The 12,645-nt window shown below is 36.5% G+C and overlaps 1 protein-coding gene across 1 annotated transcript in view; it reads left to right on the top strand.

Annotated features, from left to right (window-relative positions):
• CDH19 (cadherin 19) overlaps window positions 1–12,645 on the top strand; it is a 39,628-nt gene that overhangs the window by 211 nt on the left and 26,772 nt on the right. Inside the window, exons 2-3 of the mRNA XM_013942347.2 lie at window positions 3,853–4,147; window positions 12,028–12,147. Coding sequence (XP_013797801.1) covers window positions 3,853–4,147; window positions 12,028–12,147 — 415 coding nt within the window. The remainder of the gene's footprint in view (window positions 1–3,852; window positions 4,148–12,027; window positions 12,148–12,645) is intronic.

The following is a 12,645-nucleotide window of genomic DNA, read 5'->3' as shown; positions in this document are numbered from 1 at the left end:
GTATGATGTCATGACGCAAGGAGATATAAGGTTTGATTTAGCGTGCTTATTAACAACTTACTACCTTGCCTTGGAAGATCAAGCATCTCCAGTGATCGGGAAATATCAAGATAGGCTGGAGGAGGAGCTGAGGGAGTTGAAATCAGCCAGTACATCATTTGCCCTTTCCTGTAACCCGATTTAGAATGAGACATCTCCATGGGCTAGAGGTCACTGCAATGTCAAGGGCCTACATTCATCCGATTCAACTCTCAAGGAGGCACCAAACTCACTCTGTACTAGAAGTAAACCATACACAGTAGATGTAGGCATCAAGCTTAAAATTTCCTTTTTGCCATCTGAATGAAAGCTGAGGACTCATTCATCAACATTTGGCAATTTGCTTGTGCTATTTTTGACGCTGCATCAAAGCAGCCATATCGAGTGCCGTGTAGTTTACAAACAGTATTTAGCATGATTTTCTATTACACTAAGTAGCCGCTGATTTACCCCTCATTAATTTTTAATGAAGCAGATTAATACTAAATCCTTTTACCACTGAGAAGCTACAGGAATCTGCATGGTTCATTAGATTAATGTAGCTTTAGCACAATGAGCAATTATTTTTCACCCTCCTTTAAAAATGCGCTTTAAGATAATTTTCTTAATGAGACTTTATCTTCCCCTTTTTCTGTCTCTCTGTTTATTATTATTATTATTATTATTATTATTTATTTATTTATTTTTGCAAGCTAGAAGTAATTGTAATCTTGAGAGCTAGTTTCTTTTCTTTAAGGCACTTTCTAGATGAATGAACTGAAATAAGTTTAACTGCTAATTAACTAGCACTAAAATTTAATTGGGCCCAAAGGGTGAAGTGCTCAAAATTCATTAATTACTTTTTCACAGCCCCTTCGAAGTAACTACTCTGGAATCGTGATGTCTCACTTCTAAAAGAACAAGTGTAGACATATTCTTTTTTTATTGTTATTATTTTTTCCTGCAGCTGGAAAACACAGTTTCCTTCAAAAGAAACTTCATAAATGTCACGTATTTTAATACAGCTTTAGACCATGTTCATAATCTTGCCTTTCTCTTCCTCACAGTGCTCCAGGTAAACTATCTGGAATTTTAATTGAGGATTATTGTTAGTTCATTGCAGTCTAACTGTTTAAATCAGACACATTTACTTGTGGCTGTCTACTAACTAGAACAGGCTCTGCTTTCAGTAAGTCTATGACAGTCTATGATCAAGCAAAGACTTTTTTAGTAAATAAGGCCCTGCAGGAAACTGCATCAACAAAAATACAAAGATAAACTGTCTCTGTTATTAATTGTCAGTATTCCATATCACAACTTCTCTTCATGGTCTAATTCAGAGTTCAATCTTCAAATTTCATTTAACATAAAGTCATGAATCCTTTTCCATTACCATGTTTAATGAAAGAGAATGTGTCCACTAGCACTGTAATGTCAGAGATATTAAATCAAATACATAAATTCTTTGGTCTCATTTACAATGAAAGACCATTTATTCTATTGTGCCTAGCTTAATAAAAAGGTAAGCAGAGAACCTTCTGTATGTTTCCTCTGTAAATGTCATTTCTAAGAGACTTCTCATTTAACATGGCCATAGCCATGAAAATCTTTTGGGGAAAAGTAGTAATGAGTGAAATGGTTCACACAGATTATGTCTGCATAGCCAGTCCTAGGCAGGCTTACAGTCTTTCAGGGACTGATGCACTCTTTGGCCGCATCTCAACTCCATATTAGTGTAAAGATTTAGATCTACATCATCTTTCCCATGCCCTGGTGTTCATGAAGAGGAAACCCAGATTTACAGATCAAAAAGAGTCTGCAATGCCCTTTAGCCAGGTGTTAAATTTGGATGGTGTTAAAACGAGTGGGGCCAGACCACTCACAGAGGGGTGGACCTGCCATGATTTTAAATACAGCCACTTGGGTGGAAGATGTTTGACTTTAAGTTGGTCATTTTTTAAAGTGTTCTAAAGTCCATAGGCTTGAAAATTGTGTCTCTCGTATTGGTAAGGAAAATTAACGCTGCCTAATTTAGGCTTGAAAACTCTGAAATGACTCAGGTAGAGCAAGAACTCAAAACTGTATTCCTCAGAGCAGTGTCCTAACCACATTCTGAATAAACTGTACAGCTGATATGTATTGATGATCATGCATTATGAGAATCTCTAAAAGATATGGGCATTGCTGCAAAGAAAAACTGAAATGATTTTTGAAACCTCAAAAGCTATTCCAAAATAGTTTGAGTAGATCCAGTAGGGAAGTGTGCCATTCACAGCCCACAGCTACTTCTTTCCCTCTCTGTGACCGCACATCCTACACTGACCTGCAGGGTCAGAAAGGGGCAGAGCTCATAGGTAGTAAGCATTTGTTCTTTTATAATATCTGGAGAGTCTACAACCTTCTCCTAGGAGGACAGACAGACTTGTGGATAAGCTCTGTTGTGGATATCCTCCAAAGTGGCATTAATGTGAAATGAAGGCTAACTGACAGACCTCCAGAATGGCAAGTGCACATACACTTACATTTCTGGAATGAGAAAGCTAAGCTTTAACTTCATTTCTAAACTCCAGCAATTAGTTAGCCAAGGTAACTTTCTCCTTGGTCTGCAAACCTAAACCTAATCACTAAGAATCTTTTTGAATATACTGTGTATTTTAGTCAGGGCTGCACTACAATAAGCAAATATTTTTATGATGGTTTATGTCTCCAAAAATTATATTGTCTTATTCATCTGCATGACCACCAGATAATATGCATTATATTAGAGATAGTATATTGACTGATGAAAAGTTACCATCATGGCCTAGAACTGACAGCTCTTAGGTCTGACTCTATGTCTTTGGCCTTAGAGAACTAGTAAGAACAAAGCAAAAGAGTGAGATTATTGAAGCCAACAGGTAGAAATATTATTTGCATTTAAAACATTCTGCTTAGTAAGAGAAACAAGTGTAATAAAACTTTTTATTACGCTGAATTTTTCAATAATTAGAGATTTTGTATAGTGACATCTTTGGTTCTAAACCCAAAAGAAATAAAGAAAAAAATAGAGAATTAATGATTTGCTGGAAATTGTTGTTCCCATAAAACTCAACTGTTCATGCTTGGCATGTTAAGAATTTCAGTTATCACTATAAAAAAAAATGCTATAACATACTGTTAACACTAACAAAACAATTTTGATGGCATGAATGCAGCTGGACTGCAATAGTCTCCAGGGCTAAGTTTCATCAGAAGAATATGATTGTAAAACTCATCTTGGCAAGACAACACAAGATGAAGATCATCCTGGAAGGAAATGGAAAATGTCTATCAATTTATTTCAGAATAAATAATAGAGACTTATACTGCAGAATGGCTTTATATCTCTTTAATATTTCAACATAAGTGGAACACCACTCTCTCTCATATTTACACCTAGTATTGCTGAGTAGAAAAGGAATATTAAAACACATGAAGTACACTCGAGATAATGTTTAATGCCCTTTCCATTGTTTTCAGCAGAAATCTATCGGAGCTGATATAGCAATGAGCTAAGGCATGTACTTTCATTCATTTCTTTGACTACAAAGTGGCTGAAGCAGCCTTTTTTAGGTTAACTATACATTTATTAGCTAGTTACATCAATAAATTAAAACTGTGCCACATCTGGCTAGAAATGTGACAGTAGCTGCTTTTTAAACATTAGTTTCCAAGAAGATTTACTAGTGACAGGGTTCACTGTAGAATGAAAACAAACAAATCCTAAAATAAATATTTCAAAAATTTATCCCTCCTAAAATGTGCTGTGTTATGTTTTTTGTTGTTTGTTTGTTTCTTTCTTTTTTGTACTTACAGCTGAAATCTGATTTAGACAAGCAGGATGGCAACCTACAATACATTTTGACTGGAGAGGGAGCTGGGAGCATTTTTGTCATTGATGAATACAGTGGTAAGATTCATGTGATACAGAAACTGGACAGAGAAAAGAAATCCTTCTACACTCTCAGAGCACAAGCAATTAACAGAAACACTCACCTTCCTGTTGAGCCTGAATCAGAATTTATCATCAAGGTTCGAGATATCAATGATCATGAACCACAGTTCTTGGATGGACCATATGTGGCTACCATTCCAGAGATGTCCCCTGAAGGTATGGCGTGTTATGAACCAAACTCTTTATTTCCTGCTTTTATTCTGGATAGCTATGTTCATATAAAATCTTAATAGAATATTTTATAGACTGCCTTTCAGTGAGAAGGAAGTCAGAGCATTTTACAAGCTTGGACATTTACAAAGATATCTGCTTAAACTGAAGGATATGAGTACTAGGATTTAACATACTTGCCTTTAAATATTTAGGTAGCTACATGTGTCAAAGTCCTTTTGCAGAATCTTGGTCTGGATTCATGCTTGCATTGACTATAGAGAATTTTCTTTCCCATCAGTGATGCAGCTTTGGAATTTATACATGTTTAAAATACATGGCATAGCACTTTAAGATAGATAGAATACTGTAGCCAGCTGATACTGCCAAAAAGATTTCAGGCAGGCAGATTTCACTACTTTCTGAATCAGGACACCAGCCTAATCTCTACAAAATTGGTCAATGTATGATTTTTCTTACAACCTGTCAACTCTTCAGGCTTCTACCCATGTGAAAGAAAAGCAGCATGTACTTAAACTTTAAAGGCCTCTAACCTTGGTTAGCTCTTTTAAGTACATATAAGCTCAGTTGAACTGAAAAGTACTCAACAGCCTCCTTCAGTCTACTCTGACTCTGCTTAATAATTAAACAATAGGCCTTTATTATACCCTGTGTAGTATAAATCATATTGTACTGTAACTGGAAAAGAATTCACACCACAGGCACCCACTCACTCACCCCCCAAGAATGGGGACAGTTTCCTTCCTATAAGTAATAGGTTCAAAACAGGAAAGGTATGAAGCTGATGTGGGGCTGATGTGATAAACATCCTCACATCATGTGTGATGCCTACCTACTTAGACTGCCAAACCTCTTTCGTTATCAGTCATCTTCCCTTTGTTTGGGTTGGTCAGTGTACAGTAAAGGAAAGTGTTCAGATTTCCTAAGCACATGAACTGCAATTTTCTTGTCAAGAGGAACAACTTAACCTGTACCCCTTCTACCCCATAACTACACAGTCAAAGAGATCTGGGCTTGGATCTGCCGTGTTTCTGGAAACTTCATACAACAAATATGAAACAAAGAATGTCTCGCAAAAATGCATGTATACACACACACACACACACACACAAATCCTTAAAAAAAAAAAGTGTGAAAGCAGCTGGCATAAATGAGCACATTATAGATACTATCATCTCCAAATAACTCTTCTGAAAATTAAAGGAAAAATGGAATCTTTAAGACTTACTGAAAGAATCCCACCAAACTTTTTCTTAATTCCTACCTTTTTCTCTTTCGGTTATTTCTATTGCAAATAATATAGAAAAGAAATTCAAATATTGTGCTACTTAAACTGTGTGAATTAATGAGCTCATTAGCTCAATAGCATCAGTGATCATAAAAGATAATAAAAACTATGCATCGTTCAGCATTACCTGCTCAACTTTTAGGGTAGATTCATTGAATCTTTCACAGGGAGCTGTAAACTGTATCATCCTCTGCCAGCCTAGATACCAGTAACAAGACAAGGATATTCATTCCTGGGGTTTAATCGGAAAGAGTTCCTACAGGGAACCAGTAGCTCACCATTGCTACCAGCAATAGCCACAAAAGGCATCTATTTAATCAACTTATCTTGTAGTCACCCTGCTTCTACCCAGCTTCTATCAGGGAAATCACTTTAGGGGCCTGTGATTGTTCGCTCACTGCTACGTCCACACTGACTTGTTTGTCTCAATGTTACTGTCGCGTGAAGGGAGGGAAGGGGTAATCAACTTTGCCTGCCAAAGCCCTCCTCAGAAGGGTTTTCACTGAGTCAGGTTCACAAAGTTGGGCAAAATAAGAAAGGCCCTCCCCTTTGGTAATCAACTTTGCCTGCCAAAGCCCTCCTCAAAAGGACTTTCGCTGAGTCAGGTTCACAAAGTTGATCAAAATAGACAATTTATTAAAGTGACAGATCAACAGGTTCAGGATTGCCGGTGATAAATGCACTTACTGCAACAAATTCTACTTTTTCTGAGCTCAAACTGATAATTAAGCGCTTTCAACAATGGTATTTTTCCCGGGGTAACGTCCGACGTTGCCGGAGGCGCAAACCTTACCAAAAAGGCGTCCCTGTTTGGGGAGGAGAGAGTTCCAGGCCCGTCGGCCCATCTGTAGGTTGGTGTTCTCGTCCTCGAAATGGAGGATCATTTATGCACTGAATCGTTTATGCATCTCTTGGCGAGGTGGGGCTGAGTCAAAGACTATGGGATGTTTGGTCCTTGTTGAGCTCAGTAGAGGGTGTCAATGGCTGATGGCCTTTTTTTTCTTTTGCCCCTGTCAACAACACCAGGCTGCAAGACTCCCGCCTCACCCCAGGTGTCATTTTGGGTAGAGCAATGTGGAGTGGTGAGACCTCTGCCTCGCCCTGAGCGTTGCCTCACCCCTCACCGGCATGGGCATCAGGCCGCAAATCACCCCTTGTATCCACTGTTTACCCCACGGCAGGGAGGATCACAGATAATCACAGACCATTATCCCACACTCAAGACTTCAGCATTTGAACTTATAAGAAAGAACACAAATTTAGAATAGCCCTGCTTTTGGTCACATAACTCAGTTTCTAACACAATTTGCCAGTGGATCAGAGGGTACTTCTGGCCCATATAACTGGATCATTCACCCAAGTTAGGAGATGAGAAGAAAGGTCTCCTGCCAAGTACCTTTTTGTTTTTTTGATGTGTCCATTATAATAAAGGGGCTAGTTTGTTGCATAGGATCATCTGGGTATTTTTATCTGGGGTTACACAGATTTAGGACTTTAACAATTTTTTTTTGTCTTTTCTTTTCCTGTGGTAAAGTGTTGTTATTAGGCAGTTGGTCTCTTTTTAAAAATTTCATGTGACTTGATTTATACTCACCCAGAACTGTAACCGTTCAAACAACTATATGAACAATTCATTTCTGAAATCCTTCCTACTTTATCTTTCCAGAAAGCTTCTGTCTTAAAGAAGAGTGGATAATTGCATCTTAAAAACAAAACCAAAAACAAACACAAACATAAAGAGAAGAGATCTTGTCTTCTTGGATGAACTTGCCAGTTAGAGTGATACTTATGGCCAAATACAGCAGTAGTAACCTTTTCCCATATACCTCTGTTTCTCACCTGAAACCATCAACAAGCAGTTGTCAGATGAGAGTCTTCAATTTGGACTGACTTGGGTTGGCTACAAACTGACAACCTAAGAATGGAAGGTTCAGCAGCCTTTATCCAATCTCCTGAATCATCTCTTATACATTTATATTCTGAAAATACCATGTAACTTTGCATAAAATCAACTAAACTGTAAAAGATTTATTTTATTTTGTGATATTCCTGTAAGATGACAAAACAGATTCCATAAAAAATGTAAAAATATATGAAATGAAAAAAAAAAGAAGAAGAAAAAAAGAAGTAACACTCCTCTCTCAGTTTGTCAGAATGGGTAAAAAATAAGACTAGCTCCCTGTGTGCATCCCCTTAGACACAGACTGCTTGAAATAGTAAACTCACAGATTTGTCACTACCCAGTGTATGATATGTGAATCTAGGTCAACTCTTACATATCCTGAAATATTTTCTATACCACTTCTATCTTTGACCTCTTTAGCATTAATTCCATCATTATTTTAGAAATAATTCTTTCACCTACTTCTGCCATATGCACACTAGTACACTAATGTGTATATTAGTGTGTATGTATGGTATATAGAATATGAGGGGAGTGTTATATAGTCCCCTTTATACCAGTCATTGTGGTGGAAAATACTTTGTTTCATGTAAGACACACAATTGCTTTGGGTGTGTCTCAACTATAACATAATGTGAAGGTACCTTGTCCGGCTTTAAAATCAGGCAGCTCCAATACATGAAACAGCCAAGCCAGACCACAAAGTTCTTTCTGGGCTAACTTACCCTGGCTCTTGAAGTGTAGGGTCTGTACTTCTGAAGGGAAACTTCTTTCAATATGCACCCTAAGGGATTAATCCTTAGAATAAGCTTTCTAACTTCCCAACAGATGGAAACAGTAAGCAACCAAAATTTGCAACATCAATATCGTACTGATTCACTATATTAGTGCTTCTCAGTGCTTCTCTCACCACAAACTAGAATTTCTTTTGGCTTAGTAAGGGTGTAGACCAGAATTAGTTTAGATGATATAGCCCAACAGAGAGACTTATTTTTGTCCTTCACTCCGTTGCAGAGCTCTCTAGCAACAGTTCGGCTCAATGATCCTAGACGTGGGATCTCCTAGTAATTCTCCTACAGAAAACATGCTCAAGAAGTGTGGTCAACACTTGCGAAAGCAGTTCACTGTTAGTAAACATTGTGTCTGAAACTAAGAAAGCAAGGAGAGAATAATTCACAGCCAGACATGTATTACTTGCCTCACAGAACCTGTCCAACCTTTCCCTAGAAAAAATTGCCTAAAGTTAGGTACAAATATCAATACATATACCAATGTGACAACAAATTAGAATACCTTTTAGTTCTTTCTTAGCTCTCCTTTATCTTCAGTATTAAATTTTATTAGGATTTTATATTTGAGTGTCACAGTAAATGAAAAGTGTATCAGCAAATGGACTCTTCTGGGAGTACAAGACTGGTTTTCCCTCAGGCATTTTGTATGATTTTACATTAAGTACCTCCCATATAGCTGTTAAACTTGTACAAACGTAGTATATCTGATGGAATGGTTAAGAGTCAGGTGCAATAATATATCAGTACTTAATCTTTTTATAGATTTCAGGCTGTAGTTAGAAAAACGAATAACTATATCGTACATGAGTGCCCTATAGTTTACCTAATGAGCTGCAAGATATAAATTACGCTGTTATGCTTTGTTCAAGAGGGACAAAACCAAAGCTCTAGTAATACAAAGAAAAATCTTATACAACAATCAGCAAAAAGTAGTTTGTTTCAAATAGATGCTAATAAAAATTAAAGAAAGTGTAAACATGTTTACTATCTAGCTTAAGACATTTCTGTGCACTTAAGACATACTTGGGGATAAACTTCATATCAATGTCACACAGACTCCCTTATTCAAATATATATGTTTTAAAGCCCACAGACATATTCAGTTATTTTGCCTCTTTGGCATCATATCCTTTTGCACATAAATGATGCAAAGTGCTATCATAATTAGATTGTCAATTATGACATTTCATGCCTGGAATGTCAGGAGGTGCTTTTTTTAAAAAATGTGCTAGTTGATTGTTTCAAAATACGTTTTTTGAATCTGCTCAATTATTTTCCTCCCAAACAAGGAGTGAAAAAAAATGCCTTAAACATGTTTTCAGAGTTATTGAGAGCATAATATTAGCACTGTAATTTTTATCACTCAAAAACAAATGTCTAGGTAAGCATGGTTCCATTCAGGAAATTGTTTGTTTTGTTTAGTATGGATAGAAAAATAGGTTTCATGGCAATGTGAAATTAAAAACTGAAAAAAAAAATATATAATCTTGGGATAACATTTTTTTTTCCTGCCCACTGCTCAATCTATATTTAATTTAGAGCTTTGTATCATGATCATGAGATCTCTGTCCTCAAGAAATGAGAGAACCCACAGCCCTGCCTTTATGTGGTCTCCTGCCACCCCAATTTTAAAATAAAGTCTTCCTACTGAGAATGCAGGAGACAAACATTCTTCTTATCCTCTAAACCTGTTCTTTCCTTACTAGATACCCTTTGTTTGCCTATCTCTCCATTTCCCTGCTGCATCTCACTAAGTCCACTCATACAAATGCCATACTTCCACCCTCTGCCACACTCTGGAAGAATCAACAAGGAAGCAAAGTAGGCTGGAGCTTAGAGAAGCATCAAATGCCATTTTAGTTTCAGGATTTCTTTTTAATGAATAGAAACTGTGTAGAAAAATCTGCCTTTAAATGAGTGAGATTCAAAAAGCTGTAATCAACTTTGCATTCATATATTCTTTTTTGTTGTATCTTATTCCTTATTTGTTAAACATGGTGCCATAAACAGTCCATTTCTGAACTTCACTGTTCACATTTGGGTTTCTATATCAGAAAGAGGCATCTATAACAGACTGTACCTTGGATTATCCACGGTGCTGGAACCCTTCTTAACTAGCACTCTTTTTTTTTTTTTCAAAACAACTGTGTTCTCCTCATGCTGAATTATCTTAGAGCATGAACTTCTTGTTAGTTAAAATAGAACAGTTTCCACTGACCACACTGATATGGAGTTAACAGCTGGGTGTTTCTGTTTCCTTTACTCTTCAGTCTTATTAAGGAATATTGTTACTTATGAAGAATATATATGCCCTGATTAGTCTGTCATTTTATCTTTCACATTTCTCCAAAGCAATAGGGAGTGATACACACACACACACACACACACACACACACACACAAATAAATACCATATTTCTGGCATAGGTGTGTGTGCGCGCGCGCGCGCGCGCGCGTGTGTGTGTATAACGTATATGTCAGAAAATTGGTATCATTGGTATGTTTTTAAGGGTATCTCACTCTTAAACTTGGTAGCAATGAGTAACACTTTACTCCAAAGTGTACCTGCACTCTGAGGGAAGATAGCATGCATTATAAAATCACTTGAAGTTCTGTAGACTAAACATGTAGAAACATGTAGGCTGAGAAACATGTAGGCTGACAGAAAACAAAAAAAGGAACGCTTCTGAAAATAATCAAAATATTTTGTTCACCAAGTTCAGCATACTTTACATTAGAAAGCCTTCTTCAGATCTATTAACAAATAAAACTATTGAACTATTAGAAAGATCAGAAATGAATATATATTTTTTTTTACCAGGGACAAGTACAAACTTTCAGTTTGCCATAGTAAAGGTGTTTCTGGCCAAACACTTTTCACCCCATCATGTCTTCTTCTTTTCTCCTCCAACTTAGCTATATAGCTATACTGGTATTCAGGTGCAACCATGTGAACATATGCTAGAAAGTTTTAGAAAGTAGCTTGATTTCCTGCTCTCCCTCAGGAGAAGTGATATTTGTGTATTTATGCAGAACCTAGGTGAGAAAAATGGACAAAAATAATGATTACATTATAAAATGATGCTACTATGACTATTTCCTTTAAAAAGATAATCAGCACTGATGGCCCCATGAGATTGCTGCTAATCTTGGCTCTAGGATATTACTGACTACTAGCCAGAGATGAAATCATGTTCTGCAGATTGATTCTGCTATGTCTTTGGCACTGGGAAAGGCTCATTAAAGACTCAAGAATATAAAACGTTATAAGAGCCTTGTTATATTTCTTGGCTGCTTTGCTTGTTAACAATTTATTTCTTTCAGTCATGCGGTGGTCATACTGCTGATAAGCTGGTTTTGTTTTCTTATTCTTATGGGAAACTTTCATAAAATACTTTGAAGAGTTTACAAGGGGAGGGGAAATATCTTGCTATGCTCCATTCAGATATTACAAATTAGGATAAAAAGAGTAAGATATATAGTATTTTAAGCAATATAAATAAAGATACCATTGAAAATTCATATGCTATTTCTTTTTATTTTAATTGAAAATTTGAATGGAACCAAAAGAGCTACTGAAGAAACATTTTCCCTGTTTAATGATGAATTTTAGAAGGTGTCATTTACTCCTGAACATTTTCAGGACGATTTGCTAATATAAGTGGTGTCTTAAAAGGTTCTTAAAATTTTGATGCTGTGTAATTATGAAGTAACTTATACAAAATGAAACAGGCCAAAAAGAGATAATAGCAAAAAAATACAAAAAAGATGCATGGGCAATGGTTCAAAAAAGTAAACCTGTAGGTAATCCATAGAAACTTAATAAGTAATTTAAATGAGTATTTTTACATGTTTAATGTACATATATATATTTTTTTTCTTAGGTACATCTGTTACACAGGTAACAGCTACAGATGGTGATGATCCTTCTTATGGGAATAGTGCACGTCTGCTTTACAGTCTCATTCAGGGACAGCCTTATTTCTCTGTGGAGCCAAAGACAGGTACTGCAGAATACCCTTGTAAGCCGAAATCAATCCGTAATATATCATAAAATGGATGTTTAGCAGAAACAGGCATTTTCTTTCTTCAGTTCAACACAAATATCAACTCCTATCATCCTACATTTGTATGTCTTTGCATAATTTCCACATTTTAAAAATTTCATTTTTTTAAATGAGACATTCTCTCACTCTCTTTAGAGAATCAACAATTTATTTAGCAAACGATCTTGCTAAAGAAAACAGAGTTCGATTCTGAGTACCCTATCCAACAAATGGACCCAGGAGCGCTTCAGAGTTAACAGCTCTCAAGCTCATTATGTGGCCATTCTTATCTGTGTATTAGAAGTCGTCACCCCAGATATGTAACATCCCTTGAAAATCCTGATTTTGGGGGAAGAAAAATGGTTACATATAGTAGAAGAGAGATATGGTGTGTTTTGCTCCCTAGTATAGTGATGGGACCAGTACTCTTACCATGCTGCAGAATGGATACACCAT

This window comes from Apteryx mantelli, chromosome 2 (assembly GCF_036417845.1).
Source record: "Apteryx mantelli isolate bAptMan1 chromosome 2, bAptMan1.hap1, whole genome shotgun sequence".
Classification (NCBI taxonomy): Eukaryota; Metazoa; Chordata; class Aves; order Apterygiformes; family Apterygidae; genus Apteryx; species Apteryx mantelli.
This window is presented reverse-complemented; position numbering and strand designations above follow the sequence as displayed.